Raw genomic sequence first — 20,158 nt, forward strand, 5'->3', positions numbered from 1 at the left:
AAAGTCCCTTTTGTACCACAGTGGGTTTCTTAGAGTGCTCTTCCAGGAGGTGACTAATGCAGCTTCAGTTACTTTTTATCTATGAAGGAGCTGACCCTTGCCTATTTTTCTGCTCAGAGGGACAGCCTGTCTTCCAGGCTGAGAGCTGAACTGGGCTGTTGTAGCTGTTCTGTTCTTCATAACGGCACTAAAGATTCACCACGTTTCATCCATTTAAAAAAAGAAAATCAAATAAAACTTTAGTTCTGGTTCCTTTTATAAAGGCATCTTTAGGAAGTATTTTGACTATCAAAGAAAACTTATTTTTCACTAAGACATAGTTTATTAAAACCATGTAACATAAAAGAGTTCTTTGTGCCCAACACCAAGGTATGCAAGGTCTGGCTAACTCCACGCACCTAGATCTCCTCTGCAGAGAGCCAGGTGCTCTGTTGGCTGGCCAGGCAATGCTTGAGTGAAGGTTGGGTCATAACAAGAGTTGGCACAAGGGACTATAAGGCCTCCTGATTTAAGCAGCTGAACGAGGAATGCAGAATTATGATTATGGACTCAGGCATCTGAACTTCACCTTTCTTCTCTTTCTTACATGTTTAAGTCTGATTTTTTGGGTCTGGTTCCAGGCCTTTTCTCCTCCAGTCCCCATATGTAAAGGATGATCACAGCAATTCTCATGTTTGGTATTACTGGGTGATTAAATACATCAGAAAGTGGACTGCATATGTTTTCCTATTGGAGTTGATACCGATACAAAAGTTGGACTTGGCTTAGCTCGTGCTCTGTTCTTGCACATCATTTTGGAAATGTAACCCTGGCTGAAAGTATAAATAATATTTTTAAAAGCCCTGTAAAAACGAGTTTAGGAATGTGATACATCTCACCTACTTAGTAAACTCGCTGTAGTGTTGTTAAGCTATAGCTGTATAAATTGCATTGTGGAATTTTAAGGGAGTTCTTGTATTCCACAAATATTCTTTCCAAATCTTGCAGAACCTAAAGGTCTCATCAGATTTCCGGTGCCGTCTACAAAATATCAAAGAGAGACATTCTAAACTTATTCTTCTCTTTCTACAGGCTGCTTTTCTGGAGACAATGACCACTTTTTGGCAATTCATCAGCGAAAGAGTGGAAAACCTGTGTTTGTTTATCACCATGTGCAGAGTGTGGAGAAAAGTCTGGATACAGACAGTTATAAGAATTCCAAACAAAATTTCCATTCTTCTTCCCACTCCAAAATAAGCAAGTTGCACCCTGCAATAATTGTTAAATCAACCTTCCCCAGACCTGCCTACGACCCATCCCTCAATCTGTTAGCTATGACTGGTCAAGATTTGGAAGTGGAAAATCTCCCCATTCCTGCAACGAATGTGATTGTTGTGGTAAGTGCCTTTTTCTGGGTTCTGGAGGTTTTTTGTGAATAAAGAAGCCTGTAGATAAATATAGAGAAATTGTAATGTGGGGTATCCAAAGTTCATATTCCACTGCCTGGCTGATCATGTAAATCTAAATAATGACCACACGTCTTGAATCTCTTCACTTCAGTGGAATTTGCATTCATATAGACTCAGCATGATCAACAAGCACTCTGATGAACCAGTGCAGAATATAGCCTCTCTGTAGGTAAAGAACTTACCTTTGCCTCAAATGCTGTTAATCCTCTTGTCTTGATTGATGTTTGCACTGCTTTTGCTGGATGGGTTTTAAACTTATTCTGCACAGGGCACAAGAAAATGTACTTCAGGGAGCAATTCTACAGAGGCAGGGAGATTTTAGAAGGCTGACGCAAAGGTTTTGTTCACTTCTATTTCTCGAGTAAATCCACCATTATGCTTACATAGCTGTTTGAAAACAAGCCTTTTTCTTGCAAAGAATAAGAACTATGTTGGTGTAAACCATACGCGCTCCTTATGGGACACATGGGCTGGGACCCTCCTCGCTCAGTTAACTGTGTGTGTGATCTTTCCCATTCTCAAAGAAGTGATGGCAGTGTTCCCTCCTGCAGTGGAGGGCATGTCAGTGGAACCGTATACTGATGCCACCCTGCTGCATCCTCACCCTTCGTGCCTGGGGAGCGGCATATTGTCATAGAGCTGTCCTCTGTGGAAAGCACAGCACAGTCTGTGTATGTTCTGCACAGACGCTGCTCTGCCTCACCCTGGTGCACAGGTAACCCTGCTTGATTATGGAGAAGAGCGTTGGGCTCATCCTTCTCCTTCCTGGAGGGAAGAACAGCCATTCATAATGGCTCATGTACTCATTAGAGTGAACTAATAAAGATTAAAGTGAAACAATGTGACTAATTACAGTCAGCAGCTATTTGCCTAATTCTGTAAATTACTCTGTACAGAAGGTGCTAGATTAAAAGAGAATGGCCTTTACAAACAAGGAAGAGGATAGAACATGCAACACTAGGGCACGTTAGCACACAAAGTGTTTCAGAATCGCATATGAATTCCTTGTACTGTTTGTACCTCCAGAGATCTGCCCTCGTGAATGCGCCAAATGCAATGAAGGCTAGTGACACAGAAAAGAATAATTAGGAAAAAAAAGGGTTGTAATTTTATTGGTCTAACATTAAAGTTTTAACAGTTAAAAAATACTATTGGGGAACTAGGCTCAAAAAACTGTACCCTGGACTTGTTGCATCCTACATGAACAAGACCTCCTAATTTGAGATTGGATGGCTAGCACAGTCAGTGGACTAGATTCAGTTGTATGTAAGTGTCCGTATCGGAGCAAAATAAGGTACTGACAGCCTTGATTCACCGGGGACATGCCAGCTGTACAGAGTCCCAATACTGAATGGTATTGATCAGGAGGAGGAGATGCCAAGCAAGCTGGATACACCTATGCCCCAAACTAGCCTAAGCCAGCAGGGCCAACTCCATACTAAAGGTACCTGCTCCCTTTTTTCCATAGCAAGCATTATTTCACCTCCTGTGAAGGTGAAACCTTTCTGCTAGTGCAAGGAACTCAGGATAAGCATGGCCCCTCATTTTTTTCATTAAATGACACTGTTACCTACGGCATGTTATTTTAGTAGAGCTTTGCACACTTTTGGAGCCCAGCATTCAACTTGCAATGGAAGAATACTGCAAAATATTCTGGGGCTACCCTGATTTTAGCTGACTGGCTCTGTGCCTGCATTAAAAGCTAAATGAGGCAGATTTTCAATTGGCAATCAGATAAAAAAAGATCTATTAAATCTACATTAAGTTCTCATTAAGTGACCTCAGTCTGAAGCTTTGCTGCTGCGTTTCTAGGATGGAGCTGCTGCTCTGCAGCCTTCTGTTCTGGCTGAGAACCATATGTGCTTTAAGGGGGGGCATAACAGCATGAGCTAATCATGACACGAAAGCTGTTTGTTGCTTGGGATCTTCAGCTATCTCTGGATGTGTTGAAGGACAGTGGTTTTGGTTTGTTTTTAATATCATCCTTTCAGAAGAAGCCTTTGGGGAAGAGTAAGTTTTCAGACCGAAGGGCTGAGCGTCAGACAGCTCATTGGGCTAATCCCACCCTAAGAAATGGTGAAGGTGTCTTCCTCCAAAGGGCAGCTGTCCCACAGCAGGGTGGTTGCCATAATCCAAGCACAGCCCTGCTCCTTCCAGCTCTCTGCGCTTCAACGTTTTGTTTCTCCCTCTTGAATGTCACCTGAAGTAGATTGTAATGTTAATGTCATTGCGAAGGGAGTCTGTTCTGTTTTGAATGCACGTATATCGCTCCCTCTTTGTTTCCAGCTAGCACTTACTGCTTGTTGCTCCTTTTTGATTTTTATCGTGTAGGGCAAGCGGCAACATTTGTTGTTTTGCCCTCGCTGACCCTTTTTGTTCCAGCCTTTAGCAATGCTGTTGGTTGCTCAACTTGAAAGGGCAATTGCTAGTGTTAATGCTTCCTGTAATCCAGTTACATGACTAGCGCACATTGTGATTTAGTATGAAAGCCAGCGACGGGGGTTATTTTTTAAAATAAATCAACGGTGTTGCGGCTCTGCAGAGGGGAGGAAACTGAATTCAATCTAATTTCAGTGACTTGAGGTCCATTTTCTCCATGATCGAGGTGGAAAGGTAGGGTGAATGGATGCCTAATGTAGAACTATTATAAGGTTACATTTTGTGCTAAGAACTAGACCATCTGACAAGGAAAATGTTGCCAATGCACAGCAGAGTGCTCTGAAGCCAAGAATTCTGCAGGTATTGTGGCAAAAAGTGATGTTTTTTGACTATAAATAAAGAATGCATGTTAAGATGTAATTTTACTGAACATGGGGGGAATTGTAGTGCTTATTTGCCTAAGGGAGGAAGAGCAGGGATTTATTTTCTGGGGGTGAGTTTTATGTAAGTGAAGGCTTTCCATCACGTTATCTACTATTAAGTTCCCATCGGGTTTTTTTTTTTGTGTGTGTGTGTGTGTTCAATGCACATTGTTTGTTGAGGAAAGCAAGGACAATCCAGAGCTCTTAGAAGCATTTTGAGTGTTCTGTAACTGCCTTAGTGCTTACCCATATGTTCTGTTTAGCTGTCTGGCTAAATGACATGAGACCAACTTATTTGAAAATTGCTTGGTTAACATACGGAATTACATAGTTTTTTGTAATGCTTGAGAGTTTTCTATTTGTATGGGTTTATTTTGGATCGCAGAAACTATACATTCACTGAACATATTAGAGAGATAGTAGTGAAATGAACAAGTTCTCCAAATGTTTATTTGTGTTTATTCCAAGTCTTTCCAATACTGAATCTGAGCACCACCAGGCTCAAGGCAGTACATGGAAAGTAGAAATAGTCTGTGGGTAACCACTTATGATTAAAACTGTTCCTGTCTAACACACTTGTTAAAAAACCCAAACATACATTCATATATATAGTTAGGGCTGAACTTGAGAGAGAAGCAGGACTTGTAATAAAGGTTACAGCTCAGACTAGGTCTAAAGTATCACCTCATGGAGGTGCTAAACCATCATCCCTTGTAACCTGATATAGTTTGGTCTGTCCAGAGGATCTCTCAGGCACACAAGTGTGTTGTACTAAGATTGGACCAAGCTCCTCAGATGCTTTTTTCACTTGTAGCCTGTGAAGTGTTTCAGAAACGTAAAGGTAATAAACTTGCTCAATATATCAAGACTTTCCCTTTCACACCTCACTATTACTATATACCTTCTTGTATAAATGTGAAAATCTGTGTCCTTCTGTTGCTTAGAAAGGTCACCGCACTGTGCAGTAACCTAAAATTTCAGTGCATCTCTTCAGTTTTGTTTGGTTTACATGAGTGTTACTGAACTGAGTTGATTTAATTAGTTTCTCTCAGCTAATGTCAACTGAGATTCATAGCCAGCCATACAGAGCTTCTCTTTGCCTTTACCGTGGCATTTTGTGTAAGGCTGAACACCTCAGAGCTATAGCTCTGCCATACCATTACGTTTATTTTGTCACCAGTGTTTGAACCATCTACCTTCAAGCACACTGAAGAGCACAAGGAAGAGCTTCAGGTGCTACTGCTTTGAGAGAGGATTCAGCGGAAGAGTAAAGCACAGGAATGTATGTATCTGTAAGTAGATATCCACATGTGAACTAGGTATTCAGGCTTTAGTGTAGGCAGTGGAAATCTAGCCTATTGGTAGTCTATTATGCTATCTAGCACTTTTGAAAACAGTTTCTGGATTATTAGGGAGTTAATACAGGTGAGGGACCATATCCAATAGTCAGACTCGATGTGATCATCCTGGTTTGGAGATTAGGACTGACACGGGCTATTTCCACATCAGTTTTCTCACTGCCAAAGAGCGGTACCAGATGCATTTAATCTACCAGTAGAACGTAGCCTTGTTGTCTGCTTCAGGGTGAGCTGAGTCTCTCCCTAATCCCAAATGGCTGTGGTGGCAAGATTTCTGCTGATGATAGTGGGTTCTTAAGCACCAACTGTGCACTGACTACCTACATATTTATATATATTCATACATGCACACAGACATGTACATTTAGTGCCATCTTAATCTGGAGGTGATCCCATCTTAAACAACACATTTTATATTGAAATAATGTGGAAAACCTTTCCAAATCTAGGCACAGTTCAAGTAGGTGGGCTGCTTCTGGGTGGCTTTGGGTAGCTGAAAACCATGAGGCTGTGAAACCACAGCAGAACTGCTTTTACACTTATGTCAAATCCATCCCACAAATACTGCTACATCCTCTTGTCTAACTTTGCTCATATTACATACTTAAAGATGCATCTTTTTCTTGGTTACTGACATGGCCTTACACGTATAAGTTTATTCCTCCATCAGTTCCCCATTTCCTGATGCATCAGGTTTAATTACCAGTGTCAAGGCCCAGAACTCATCTACCTTATTTGTTCCTATATTTTATTTCATTATTCCTACCACTTTTTTTTCAGCTGGAAATGTCTATTTTTCTAAGTCTTTGTACTTTCTGTGAAGCCATGGCTTCCGCATGGAATGTCATCTCTAAGTTCCTCTAGTATCACACAGGATGTCCTACTCTCTCCTCCTTCATGTATCCACTCAAGACTTACTTTTGGTGCAAGACTTGCTTTTTTCCTTTTAAAGATCAGCCAAAGGGAACCAGACTACAAAACACCCTTTCTTCTGAACGCTGAAATTCTGTCTACTGACTGGCTTTGTTAGAGTGCCATAAGAAGAACTGCATGAGGAGAGCTTGATAAAAAGGTGGGGGCATCCAATCCTTCCAATCACTATTAGTCAAAAAAAAAATGTTTTCCCTATAGGTACATTTTTGTGTAGACATTTAATATAGTTTTCTCTTCATAGAAATGGAACAATGTCTGTGGAATTTGCTTTTTACTTTTCTTTAAATGAAAAATGCATGTTTTTTCTCACTGGTATTTTGGTAATATAAGATGCCCTCTTTTTCAAGTCATAGAGTTCTACTGAATTAGAGGAGTAGGATACAGAGAGCCTTCTGAGTCACAGCACCAAGCTGTGTGTGATCTTTCTGTGTACCAGAAGGTAAATGGCCTTCTGAGAATCCCGAGAAGATGTTCTTATGTTTTTTCACTAGTAACCTGTTCCAACTTTCCCCAGCTGTCCACTCCACTGACTGTTTTCCCATAATCTCCTACTAGTCTTTTCCCTGATGTTGAATACCTTGCCTTGATATAAGATAAAGTCTCTTCCTTTTTTTTCAGTTCTCTTTGTTAGGAACATTTCTGTCTTTCAAATACTGTGGCAGCGTCTGCTGGCACAGCATCCACCCAGTTAACTGGCCCAGTAAAGCCGTGGTGAACAATCTGTAAAGTTCTATTTAAATGTTTCTGTCTCAGTCTGATAAAAATGCATAGAAGTCTGTGAGAAACTTTGATGGCTGAGAGTGATCCATTAGACCAGAAATTTAGGATTGCTTTTAGGCAACAGACCAAAAGCCATTCTTCATTTGGAAGGGAGAGGAGGGGAGGGGAATAGATAAGGCTGGGGATGTTCTTGCAACAGAACAGGCAGGGTTTCTGAAGCAAGTGGTTTGTTGTTGCTCATGCACCGTTTGCCTTCCATCATGTGTTGCGTGATGCGTTATGCTACAGTTAGTTTGGAAGTTGTTCAAAATGGTAATTTTATCTTCCTATTACAGCCTGTACAGTAAAGTCCTAATTATCACTGGGATAGATGTAGATGTACGTATATGTAGTTCTATCTATAGCTAGATGTAGTTATGCTATGTCATAATAATAGAAGTGACTAAGGAGCTGCTTTTTGAATACAGCATGGACCTGGGGTCTCAGCCTTGAGTCTGTCAGGTTCCGAATCCAAAGGCCATTTACCTTCTGGGACACAGAAAGACCACACACAGCTTGGTGCTATGACTCGGAGGGCTCTCTGTATCCTACTCCTCCCGTTCCGTAAAAGTTCCCGAAGCTCACTCCCTCTGTAGGCCTTGTGAAGAGGTGGTCAAAATACTTTTGAAAGTATATTAAGCTACAAAATGGGATGAGCATAAGGCAAAAAATATGTTATGAGTGAGGAGAACAAGTAGTCCATAAAGTGGCAGGTCAACCAGTGCTGGGGCAAACAGCCAAGCTAACTGTCTATGAAACGTAACAAAAAGTTGTCACTTTTTGTCACTTAACATCTGTTATTGCCGGCCTAAGAGAGGGACTGGCACTGGGCCAGGCAGAGGAGGCATAAATCATGTCTCTGCAGTGACTTCTCAAAGGAGCCTTCTGAGGAGTAAGATCTCAAAATCCAGTAAGGTATCAACTGTGTCCCTCTCCATTTCCAGGTCATGTGTTTGTCTTGTGCTTAGAGCAACAGAGGACAAGTGCCATGTTCATAGACAGTGAAGTTTAAGACCTTATTATAATTACAGTGCTGAATTGCTAACAAGCTCTAAATGTTAGTCACACATTAAAACAGCGGGCAATATCAGTCAGTACCCTTAGTGTGATTGTTTTAATCACTGTTGTGTCCCTTTACACTTTACATCATGACCCCGGACATCAGGTCTTCACAGTATTTGGCTTCTAGACTCAAGTCCACCTTCTAATGAGAGATTGATGCTCACCATTATCTTAGTCCTTTCTTAAGTAATTATACTAGACATAACATCTGCAGTAAGCCTTGCCAATAGACCTAGTAGCCTACAGCTCTGTCATTCTAGATTTTGTTTGCACAAAGAAACCTAGAGAGTCTGCATTAGTTGGCCTCATTTGCTTTCTGCTTCCTTCTGTGCACTTCAGCAGGGATAATTGCATGCTGAACCATTATCATAGTACTGTGTTTGCTGTCAGTCTTTGTGGAAAACAGGAAAGATTGCATTAGGTTGTAACATGCACTAAAACCTCCTTAAGGCACTTCTTTGTCATCTGACTTGCAAAATGTTGAAAGAATGTTAGTGGGATATTCAGCAGCCCAGTGCTTTAATTGATTAGCTTACTGCTAGCAACTTTGGGGTTATTTTCTGTAACATTCAGTGGGATGCTAAACTTACACAAAAGCTAGTCATATCTTTCACAAATTGCCTAGATCCTCTTTGGTCACAAAGTTTTCCTTTTCCTGCATTTTTTAGTGAAGGGAAGATGTTTCTTGAAGTAATTTAGTTTTCTTCATAAGCTGCACAGTTGAAATGAAAACTGGATTTCAGGAGCAGGCATGTTATATGTTTTTAAGCTAAAGCCTAAAGTTTCATTGACAGTTAGTATTGTGCAGTTCATCTGTAAGAAGGTAAGTGTCGGCTGTTCCATACTTCCTTCAGCTGTACATTCTTATATTCCTTGCCAGTCCCAGCTATAAAGTAGATACCTGTGTGTAGCAGAACGGAATCTGCCGATGTTTTTCCATTCTTCAAGTTATTGGGTTTTGTCCTCCAGGAAAATCTTTATTAATTGATAATTTTTTTTTTTAAAATTTTTTTTGCAAAACAGAGATTTTCCATGAAATTGGATTGAATTCAGTCACAGTTGCAGCCAAATCAAAGATCTTCACTTCTGCTTAAGCATTTTCAAGATATCTCAGAGGTGCAGGGGAACTGAAATGTGAGAGAAAGGCTGTATGCCCAAATGTGGGAGACTGGGCTGAAAGCCTTGCTCTAAAGGGGGTAGAGGAGAAAACTGAACCTGAGTCTTTCTTATTTCACATGATCTAGTCACTGAGCTAAAGGGTACAGAGTACCACTTATCTCATACTCACAGATGAAATGATTTGTTTGACCCAAAACACATCGTTTCAGCCAACTGAAAATTCAGAGAAGTGCTGATCTTGGGCTGATCCAGTACAAATTTCTTGTATGTGTTTTGATTTGGTCTCCAAAACAGGGAAAAGACCCACAAACAAACGAACAAACAAGCCCCCTGCTGCCTCCTTATTACTTACATGGCCCTATTTATTCCTGTGATTGAAGTAGACTTCTCTACCATTTCTGTGCCACGCTGTACTGAATTCCAGGAGAAAAGACCCAGAGATTTAAACAACAGTGGGTTTTCTACCCCTGCTCTTTGTTCGGCTTTATGACAATGCCCAAACTGCACTTTGGGTGTTTCAGCATTCGGCTTTGGAGGCAGCCTTGCACTCCTTACCAGTTGGAACTGCACTGACTCCATTACCCTGAACAGTACAGACAGGCTTGTATTTCAGCAGGTGTTCAGGAGATTGCTACACCGCTATCGATGTTCTGTTTTCCTTTTACAAGTGAGCTGAAACCTATTACTGCCTGAATTTGACTAAGGAAAAGTTTCCTGGCACACAGAGTTCCGGGTGCCATCACTGGAATCACACACACTTGATGTCCAAAATCATAAATGGACAAAATGGCCCTACTGGGGTCATGAGACCCGCCAATAAACAAATCACAATAAATCTATGTGTTGTGTTGATAACGGTCGGGAATAAAGACTGAAGAAGCCCTTTTTCTTTTTTTTCTTTTTTTTTAGCACCCTCAGAGAGCTATCTTTGTGAAAACCCAAGTCCCCTACAGTAACATTTAAAAGGCAGATAAAGGGCACTCAGATAAAAAGACAGCATGTGTTTCTTTATCAGTCAATGTTTTGTTGGACCTGGCAGTTCAGCCTCCGGAATAATCCTTTTGGTTCTTCACTTCTGACATCATTGTTAGGAAAAGTGACAGCTTCTGTAAAGTTCCTCAATAGATGGTTCACAATGTGTTCTTGTATGTAACCCCTTAAATATTAAGCCTTATAAAAACTGCTTTTGAAAAAGAAAAATAATATTTTTTTGATATCATCGCTACATTAACGTGATATTTTTAAAACACAGTGATATTTTGAATCAGACAAACATTATTAGGGAGCAGAAGAGGATCTTTTGAACAGACTTTCTAAAATGCTTCATAGATCAAGTATTACTGCACTTTGGCATCTCTTTTGCAAAAAATAAATATTGAATTCTGAAATGAAATGCACAGGCTGGGAGGATATTGGAGTTTGAAAGTGATCGCATAGCTGTCAGCTGAATGATGTGTTTTCAGTCACCTCAGTATCGAAATGGTTCATGGAAAGGGAGATAACCCAGGGAGGTAAGCAGAGAGGTGCAAAGTCTTTGTCTGTCTTTTGTTGTTGTTGCTAAAAGCATTTAAGTAATGTTCTGCAGTCCTTCCTTTGAGGGTCAGTCATGACTGACAATTTGTAATGGAGCTAATTCTTATTTGGCTCTGCACCACAATAAACTGGTGGAAAATACTTTTAGTGGATATAGTGCTTTGAAATGAGTATGTGGTAGAAGCATCATGAAAAGCGTTGGGGGTATTTATCAAGAGTGCTAATATAATAGCATTGAATAGTGCAGGAGAGTGGTTGACTGCTATATCTATGTTTATTTAAACATGAATTGAAACAGATTTACATTTCAGCCTTTATTAACTGTTGGAGAATAATAGTGGAATGCCTACTTTGTACAGATTTGGCTGAGGATATGCATTCTCCTTGGGAATGCTCATTGTGTAATACACTGTAGCATAGAAATCAATGACAGTATAAATCAAGATTTTTACATTTACAGTATGCTAAAGTAAATTTTGCTTGATTTACACAATGTCATTGATTGAATTCAATTTCATTTTTTGCCCATTTTCCTGTTGGTGTTTTTAGAATAAGAGGTCATCTTTTTGCTGGTACTAATTGTACTAGTAATCTTGCTTCCTTTTTGAAAAGGCACTGAAAGAAATAAGGATCACTTCTGTTACAGTCCTGTGGTGTTCTGGCAACACTTAGAGCTGCTGATATGCTTTCTCTGTGCAACACATAATGTATTGTCTAATTAAGAACACAGCTCTGGAGGCTTACCTTTACAAATAGTTATGATATTTCAATTTTATGTAATAAAAATTATTTCACATTATAACAGTTTAATTTCAGGTACTGTACCATGTAGTTCTATAGTAGTGCAGTCTTCTGAGCTGACAGATCATTAAACACAAATGTTTTAGGTCAGTGGAAGAATGACCTTAAATATTGCACTCCTAGAGCCTTTGCATTCTTCAGGCAAAGTAAAACTAAACCAGTATAGAAATTATATTCCTTGTCTTAAGGTGATGATGAAAAATAAGCATGAAGCAGGCGTTGTCACCAAAACCTCTCTCATAGGCTTTCTCTGGAATGGTGCTGCAGAGTGCTGTGGCTCTGCCTAATTAGCCACAGTAAAAGTGTATACAGGCAATAGAAATTAACTTGAATATTAAAATACTCACTTCTTTTCTTCCACTTTTTTTCTGTTTAAACTATAGCTGCACTAGTTAAAGACCTCTCCCCTTTGTCCATCGCCTACTGTGACATAAACTTTGTTTTGAGTGTTTCTAGATTGACCCTCATAGAAATACTCTGTTTAAGGCTGGGGTGGGAGGAGGGAAGGTGATAATTAGCTGTAGAAACACCTCTCTGGCATGCTGTATACATACTTCTGTGGTTGGAACAAGAGACTATTGACTGGAGTTGGGAGAACAAGGGAACATAAAATGCAAATTTAAAAGACCACCCAGATAATGGAATAGCAAGAAAGCTACTGAATGTTGATGAAGAAAAGTATAAAAAAACCCCCAGCAACTGACCCCTCTAGAAATAGGTAATAGGACAATAATTAACTAGATAATTTGAAACCCATACACTAAATCAAAAATTTGATTGTAGCTTTAATTTTTAAATATGCTTCCTAAGAATCTGCCTGAAAATGGATATAACCTTTAATGAAATAACTGTAATGTGAGGCTTTCAGTAATGAATGAATTAGAAGACCATATGGATGCATTAAGTAGAATAATAAATGTGCCATACACAAAAGTAGGACATCCATAAATCATATATGATGTCCCTTCTCATCAGTTCCTGGCTCTTTGAGTCTTAATTGAAAGTCAGGGTAGCTGGATATTAGAAAAACTAGATTTGTTAGTCAGATAACAGGCAACTTTCATTAAAGCATTAATTAATTTTAGAAGGCTGAGGGCCTGATACATTAAAAATACTTGCAGAGCAGTGCTACTTTAGTCATGTTTTTTCTATTTTAATTACTGTCTTCCTCTGGTCAATGAAAGTTATTAGTGTTCTACTTTAACTTGCTCAGCGAGCACGATGGGATACTATTGTGTTTATAGAATTAAGTATTGTCTTGCTCAAATAATTCCAAATGCTTCAAATGGCTGCATGGTACAGTAACAAAAGTAAGATGGCTATTCTTACAGTAACTGTGAGTGAGCTTGTTTCCTCTTTCAAAGGAAGAGATTTGGAGGACTTGTGTTAGGCAGTTCGTTCTATGCACAGTCCTTCATGCCAGCAGAGAAAAAGGAACACTGCAGAAAATACCTTTTTTGCTTTTTTCTTTTAACTTTTCTTGTATTTAAACATACTAATTTAAAATACCTTTTTATCACCTTTAATAGTTTCCCTTCTGGAATCTAATCTCATTAAGAAGATGGCCAAAACAAACATTTTGCATCACTCTTACAAAATGAGAGCATAACATACATGCTGAAATTAATGTGAGACTTAAGCTACAAGCTTACTCTGCCAAAGAGGGACACGTCTATGCCAAAATGATCGGGGTTGTTTCAATAAAATACTTCAGGAAATTTTTTAACAAATAACTGGATTTCCAATATTGGTTCTAAAAATATAAAAGATTCAGTCTGACTAATATTATTCAGTATGAATAGCACATCTTTGTGGTGGTGATAAATATGCTAAGAAAAAGTAGAGACAGGCAGCTTATTTTCAAGGATCAAATTTATTTCTGTACAGGTGGTAAGAGTAGGATGTTTTTATAATTAATTCTCCATTATTCAAAGTGAGGGACTAAGGGATGTTGTAGATAATGAAAAAACCCCCGATAGTGTAACAATATAATGATATAACATAGTAAGATCATGATGTAGGTGTACTGGGCACAGAGTTAGCTCACATCTATCAGGGCTTGCTAGCCAGGGCCTAGCATCACTGCACAGAGCTGGCCGTCTCTAATCAAAAAGTCCCTTGGAGTCCCAGTGCCAGGGAATGTGTTGCAGAACATGAAGAGCATCAGTATCAGCGCTGAGTTACGGTATCCTCCTGAGTCTGAGCTACCACTGCGTAAGGGCAGCTTTGGTCTCTCCACATTCACGTGCCATTAAACTGAAATCCGAGGGCAGCTGAGCAGTGACTATATTTCTAGGCCAGAGAATGTATTTCTAGGCCAGACTCAGATGCTCCAAACTGCCCTACCCACAGTCAAACCCTTTCTCTCCTCCTCATGTAGTTGATCTTTCTTCTCCTGAATGCTACCAGTTTGTTTGGCTGGCCAGCCAGGTGTGTTCAATGGTTGGCAATGCTTTCTCTTGGCCCACATCAGATTCACTTTTGCTTTCTACCATTATCTTTCAGCGGACCGTCAAACTGGCTTGGCTTACAGCTGTAGGCTTCCCTAGGGGCTAGCCAAAATTTCCTTGCGTGCCCTCTTTGACTCATGGGCTGCCAGTTGACCAGTCCTGATCTGTTATGAGCACAGCCCTATAAATTCTTTTCATTAAAGGTAAGAGACTTTGAAGAATCCAGTGCTTTTGGCATGCTGCATATTCATCTCTTTTGATCAATCACTGCAGAAATCAAATACTTCAGAAATGCCTATCTGCTGCTTGAAAGGACTGTTCAATCGCTGTGGCCTCATTAATGTCTTGTGTGTTGCCAGTCCCAGTGATCCCAGCCTTTGCCAAACACAGCTGTCTAAGTTTGGCAAAGGCTGCTAGCTTTTCTTTGTCTTAATGTTGTTATAACCCTCTCTATCCATTGCTCTACTGCTATTGATCTTTGCTCTCTTGGCCATGTTACTACTATTGTAGTTTCTTCACTTGTAATAGAAAGGCATTGACTATAATCTTTGGCTCCAATACATAGTAATTTATTTTCTTGGCTTGTCTACCTTAACATATAAGCTACATCTTTGCTTTCTTAAATCTTATTCTGCCTGGAGGCTGACTGACTCTGCCTCTATCTTTGGCTTTCTTTTTCTTTCCCTTGTCTCTAATTGTGGCCTTCTTTCAAAATTACTTTGAGGCTGATGCATTACAAAAGTACCTTCACTTTGCTATCACATCAGCTGCCAACTAGCTCTCTAACAGCTTATTAGTTATGGACTGGATCACTCATTCCTTGTAGCAATTGAGCTGTACAGGAGGCTGATCAAGAACCACCGAAATGAAGTCTTTTGAGTCAAAAACTCAAGGCAGAGGTATCCTGAAAAGAAAGTTCCTTTTTAAAGAATTTTGAAGTTTGACATAAATTTCTGAGGTAAAAAAAAAAAGTAACTAGGATAAAATGGTGTTTTGGGTTTGTGTGGCGAGGTTTTGGTAACAGGGGAGGGGTCCACAGGGCCGGCTCCTGTCAGAAGCTGCTCGAAGCTCCCCCGGCTCGGAGCCGGACCCGCCACTGGCCCAGGCCGAGCCCCTCAGCGACGGCGTTAGTGCCTCTGGGAGAACAGATTTATGAAGGGGAACCTGCACCGGAGTTTGGGGATTGGAATGTGAGAGAAACAACCCCGCAGACCCCCAGGTCAGCGGAGAAGGACGGGGAGGAGATGCTCCAGGTGCTGGAGCAGAGATTCCCCTGCAGCCCGTGGTGAAGACCACGGTGAGGCAGGCTGTCCCCCTGCAGCCCAGGGAGGTCCACGGGGGAGCAGATCTCCACCTGCAGCCCGGGGAGGATCCCACACCGGAGTAGGGCGATGCCCGCACTGGAGCAGGCTCCTGGCAGGACCTGCGGATCTGTGGAGAGAGGAACCCACGGTGGAGCAGGTTTGCTGGCAGCACTTGTGACCCTGTGGGGGACCCACACTGGAGCAGGTTGTGCCTGAAGGACTGCAGCCCATAGAAGGGACCCACACTGGAGCAGTTCGTGAAGGACTGTCTCCCACGGGAGGGACCCCACGCTGGAGCAGGGGAGGAGTGAGGAGTCCTCCTCCCCCTGAGGAGGAAGGAGCGGCAGAGACAAGGGGTGAAGAACCGACCCCAACCCCCTTTCCCCATCCCCCTGCACTGCTGCGGGGGGAGAGGGAGAGAAAATCAGGAGTGGAGTAGAGCCTGGGAAGGAGGGAGGGGTGGGGGAAGTTTTTTTTAAGATTTGGGTTTATTTCTCATTATCCTACTCTGATTTGATTGTTAACAAATTAATTTTTTTTTTTTCCCCCAAGTCGAGTGTGTTTTGCCCATGGCCATAATTGGTGAGTGATGTCCTTGTCCTTATCTCAACCCGTGAGCCTTTCGTTATTTCTCCTCCCCACCCCAGCGGGGAGGAGGAGTGAGCAGGCGGCTGCATGGTGCTTTGTTGCCAGCTGGGCTTAAACCGCGACAAATGGAACTATTTAGACCCTGTAATTGGGAGGTAAGGAGGAAATAGGAGTCATGCATCACAAAATGGCCAAGATCCCAGAGCTACAATGGCATAGAGCTACAATGGACACTCAGGTTCCAGCGCCTCTTTTGCCACATCCTGGTAGGAGCCAAGAGTCACAAGGAGGAAATTACTTAAATCATCCAAGTCCGGTTATTTGGTGTCTTTGTTTACATTTTAGGATAGACCTGAGACAGGCTCATGCAGGGGGTGTTGTCAGTGCACGTGAGATTGGTCTTGCCTTTGATATATGGGAGTTCTAGAAGGCCAAGTCTCTTTTAGACACTGAAATGCTTTGCTCTTCTTTCCAGATCAATTTTTGTTTAATTATTTGGACTGAGTGGAATCAGTGGTGTTGGCGGAAAAAGATTTGTCTGGAAGTCTAGTCATTCAATTAATCATGTGGCATACAGAGGACAAAGCAATAATTGCTTTGCAGTGGAAGCATACACAGGTCAGGGACTTGAGCTGACATCTCCCACAGCCAGTATAAAGCTCTAACCACAGATCTCTTGCTTATTCTGAAGTAAATTGATCTTCTTCAGGTCTTCAGCAGCTTGGCCCCTAGTGAGATTATCAGCAATGTATTATTTCTCAGCAGTATAAAACCTGCAATTTTAGAGAAGAAATTCTGGGGACGGGAGCTGGAGAAAGAAGCTATTCTTAGCTGTTCCTTTGCTAACAGCCTGTACAAAATCAGGAGGCAGCGTGTCGGCACGAGTCTCAACACAGATTATCCTGATAAGGTTATACTGAGTTCCTCATACAACCTAGGTAGCAGGGACTTTCTGCATCCTTGCTAGAGAAAACAGTTGAAGTAAACGCTATGAACTAAAAATGCAGACAAATATTTCTGTACAGGGCGGTAAGACCACATGCAGTCCATGTGCTTTATCCGGTAAAGTGGGAAGGCAGAAGTTGATATTCAGAGGCAGTACCAGACAGGTTACGTAAACAGAAAGGAATGAATAAAACTTTAGTGTGGTGAATCTAGCACACTCCATTATTCTCTGTTTGGAAAGATCACTTATTACCCATGGAAGCTATTTAAAAATTCTCCATGTATAATTGGGAGTCATTTAGTTAAAATCATAATGTCAACTAGACAATCATTTCAGCCAAACTTACACTACATTACTTCTGCATTGTTCGTTCTTTCCTGAATTGTATTTTCTACTGGGACTTACAATCTAGTACTACTGATGTGAATTGATGTGAAACTTATGAGAATAAGAGTCCTAACTGCTTGATATGTTTTATGTTGCCCAGTATAAAATTTGTATTTCTTTCCATTTAATCAGGCATGTAACGTATTCAAAAGCATTGATTCAGAAGAACATTGGTGCAGTTTTCATACATCCTTCCTTGTTTTTTCCATCCTTTTCTGTTTTGGCTAACCATTTGGTGCTTATTGTGCAGTATTCTCTACCCTTTTTTATGTCCCTCTTTCATTCCTGTAATAAGTTTGCTGGAATTCTTGCCCCACAAATACCTTGTCTGTAGTGCGTACTTAAGACATTTGTCTTACCATCCTTTCACACAGTCCCCGATGATTCTGGTCTTTCATCTGCTCCCTCTCTGACTCTGCTGTGTGCAAGTTGTATAAATCCTTTAATCCTTTCCTCATCCAACCCTTGTCTTGTCTTGTCTTTTTTTTTTTTAACATGTGTTTGGTTTTCAGGCTATGATAGGGAAAATATCTAATCTTACCCCAAATCTTTCATAATAAACTCGAACTTGGAAGAATACTTTAAATAGCACATTCATCTTCCTTGATCACGCTCCCATATAGCTGCTGGAAGTGCAGGTCTGCTTCCCTCCCTGGAGTCCCGCACTGCTCTCCTGCACACTTCTGCCTGTGCGCACGTCCCTTCTTCTCACGCCTTCTCATTCTTCTCATATTCTACTGTTCTACCCTCCTTTTTGCATCTCTTCAGTGCCACCCCTTATCCCAGGCCTACTACCAGGATCTTGGCTTGCCTTTGGTTTTATACACCTTCACCTTCGTCTTTCTTTTCCCCTTTGTCGTCTTCTCCTTCCTTTAGTCTTGTAGCCTCAAACCATTTTACTGATCTCCTTTTCCTCTCCATTTTTACATATTTCTTAGCCGACACTTCCCTTTGGTTCCCTTGACAGTCTTCCCGTCTGCTGTGCATGCTTCTTTTTTGCCCAGGGCCCTTCTGTTACCAGATCTCTGACAACGCTGTGGATATGCAGACATTTTCTTGAACTGTAATGTACATCTTCTCACCATATATTGTGACAGTACAGCAGGTGTTCTCAACTCTGATTTTAGTTAGATGTTTTGGCCTGGGTTGTTTTTTTTGATTATTTTATTCATGGCAAATAACTGCTGTGGTTCACTGTATTTCTAAACCTATTTGCTTATTTGCTTGTGTTAAGCTAGGAAAAACCAACTAGAGAATATTCCTGCTGTTGGTATAGGGTTGCCTTGCTTTTGCAGTGCTCCATGGACTTCTGGATTCCAGGTGCTGTGGGGATTATTGTGAAGCATGTACACCCATGTACTTACAGATCTGGAATTAAATGATGATATAAGTGATTTCTGAAAATCCCATTTAAACTTGGGGTGAAAATATACTTTGAAGTCCAAGATTAAATTTTGCCATTTTTGATGAAGTATTATAGAAAAAAATATATTTTCACTTTGAAAAGGTTCATGTTTGCCACATGAGTGGTGACTAAAAGAACTAAATATCTGCTCAAAGACAATAAAAAGTTATCTCAGCTGAAGTAAATACTCATTTAAGATTAGTTTATTATAAGGTGTACATGTCAAAGGTCACTTAGCAATATAAAAATGTCCAGTATTTCTTAAGTGTAGGCTATTGAGTGAATTGAATTTGTCCTCTGTGGAGTTTTAGAGGAAAATGTCTAGTGAAAATACCTAGAAAAATAACAATATCGTCCACCAGATGTCCCTGTACTCATAGGTGGTAATGAACAATATTCATTCAACTGTCTAATTGCTGTTATTAAAGGCAATTTACACACCGTTTATGTATTTCCCAAGTCTCTGTTAACCACTGTGTAATAAGATCATGAATAAATGGCAATTACATTAACAGTATTTGAGAGCTATAGTTATGAAAATAAATTCCAGGAATTCACTGTTAACTTTCTACTTGCCATCTCAGTTTTGTGTGCTTTCCCTTCTCTTGGGAAACGGTCTATCTTTATCACGCATGGCATGGTAGAAGTGATAAATATTGATCTCTTATATTTGTAATTTATATAAATTTATATACATAAATATAATTAGTCATCTAAATATTACCAATCAATATGTTCTCGTCTACTTACCTATCTATAAAAGACTCTAAGTTACTAGAACTGACAGAACTAGCGAGTTGAAGGAATGTGGCTTTTGTGGAGACTTCTTTTAACTTTGGTAGCTCTTGGAGCAGACTCTAGTCGTGGTACCTGCGTTCATGCAGGGTGTTTTGTTTCTCTCAACTGCTCCCTTAGCTCGCCATGCAGCATGTTCCAGCCAAATGTTGGGCTATCACCCATCCGTGCATGTTTAGGGGCTACAGCAGGACTGTGAAGTATCTCTTCTTGAGTGGGGACTTAGGCTACTGCCCTCAAATCTGTTGATAATCATATACCTGACCATACCCACAGTGGGAACGGGGCAGGTCTGCCAACACACGTGCCCTTGAGCATCGTGGCCCATTCGAAGACACAGCCCGACTTTTTAGCGGTGCCCCGACGCAGGCAGGACGCCTTGTCCTCCTTTTCCCTGGGATGACTAAGCTGCCAGAAGAGCATCTGAATCGCTGCTGGGAGCGGAGGGGTTAGCACTGCCGACAGCTAG

General features: G+C 40.8%; 1 protein-coding gene across 2 annotated transcripts in view; it reads left to right on the forward strand.

Moving 5' to 3' along the window:
• The window catches only part of PTPRR (protein tyrosine phosphatase receptor type R), a 154,497-nt gene that overhangs the window by 13,490 nt on the left and 120,849 nt on the right, over window positions 1–20,158 (forward strand). For both annotated transcript variants that reach the window (XM_069773772.1, XM_069773773.1), the window contains exon 2: window positions 1,072–1,376. In XM_069773772.1, the coding sequence (XP_069629873.1) occupies window positions 1,072–1,376 (305 nt within the window). The remainder of the gene's footprint in view (window positions 1–1,071; window positions 1,377–20,158) is intronic.

The sequence above is a fragment of the Haliaeetus albicilla genome, chromosome 28 (genome assembly GCF_947461875.1).
Source record: "Haliaeetus albicilla chromosome 28, bHalAlb1.1, whole genome shotgun sequence".
In the NCBI taxonomy this organism is placed as follows: domain Eukaryota; kingdom Metazoa; phylum Chordata; class Aves; order Accipitriformes; family Accipitridae; genus Haliaeetus; species Haliaeetus albicilla.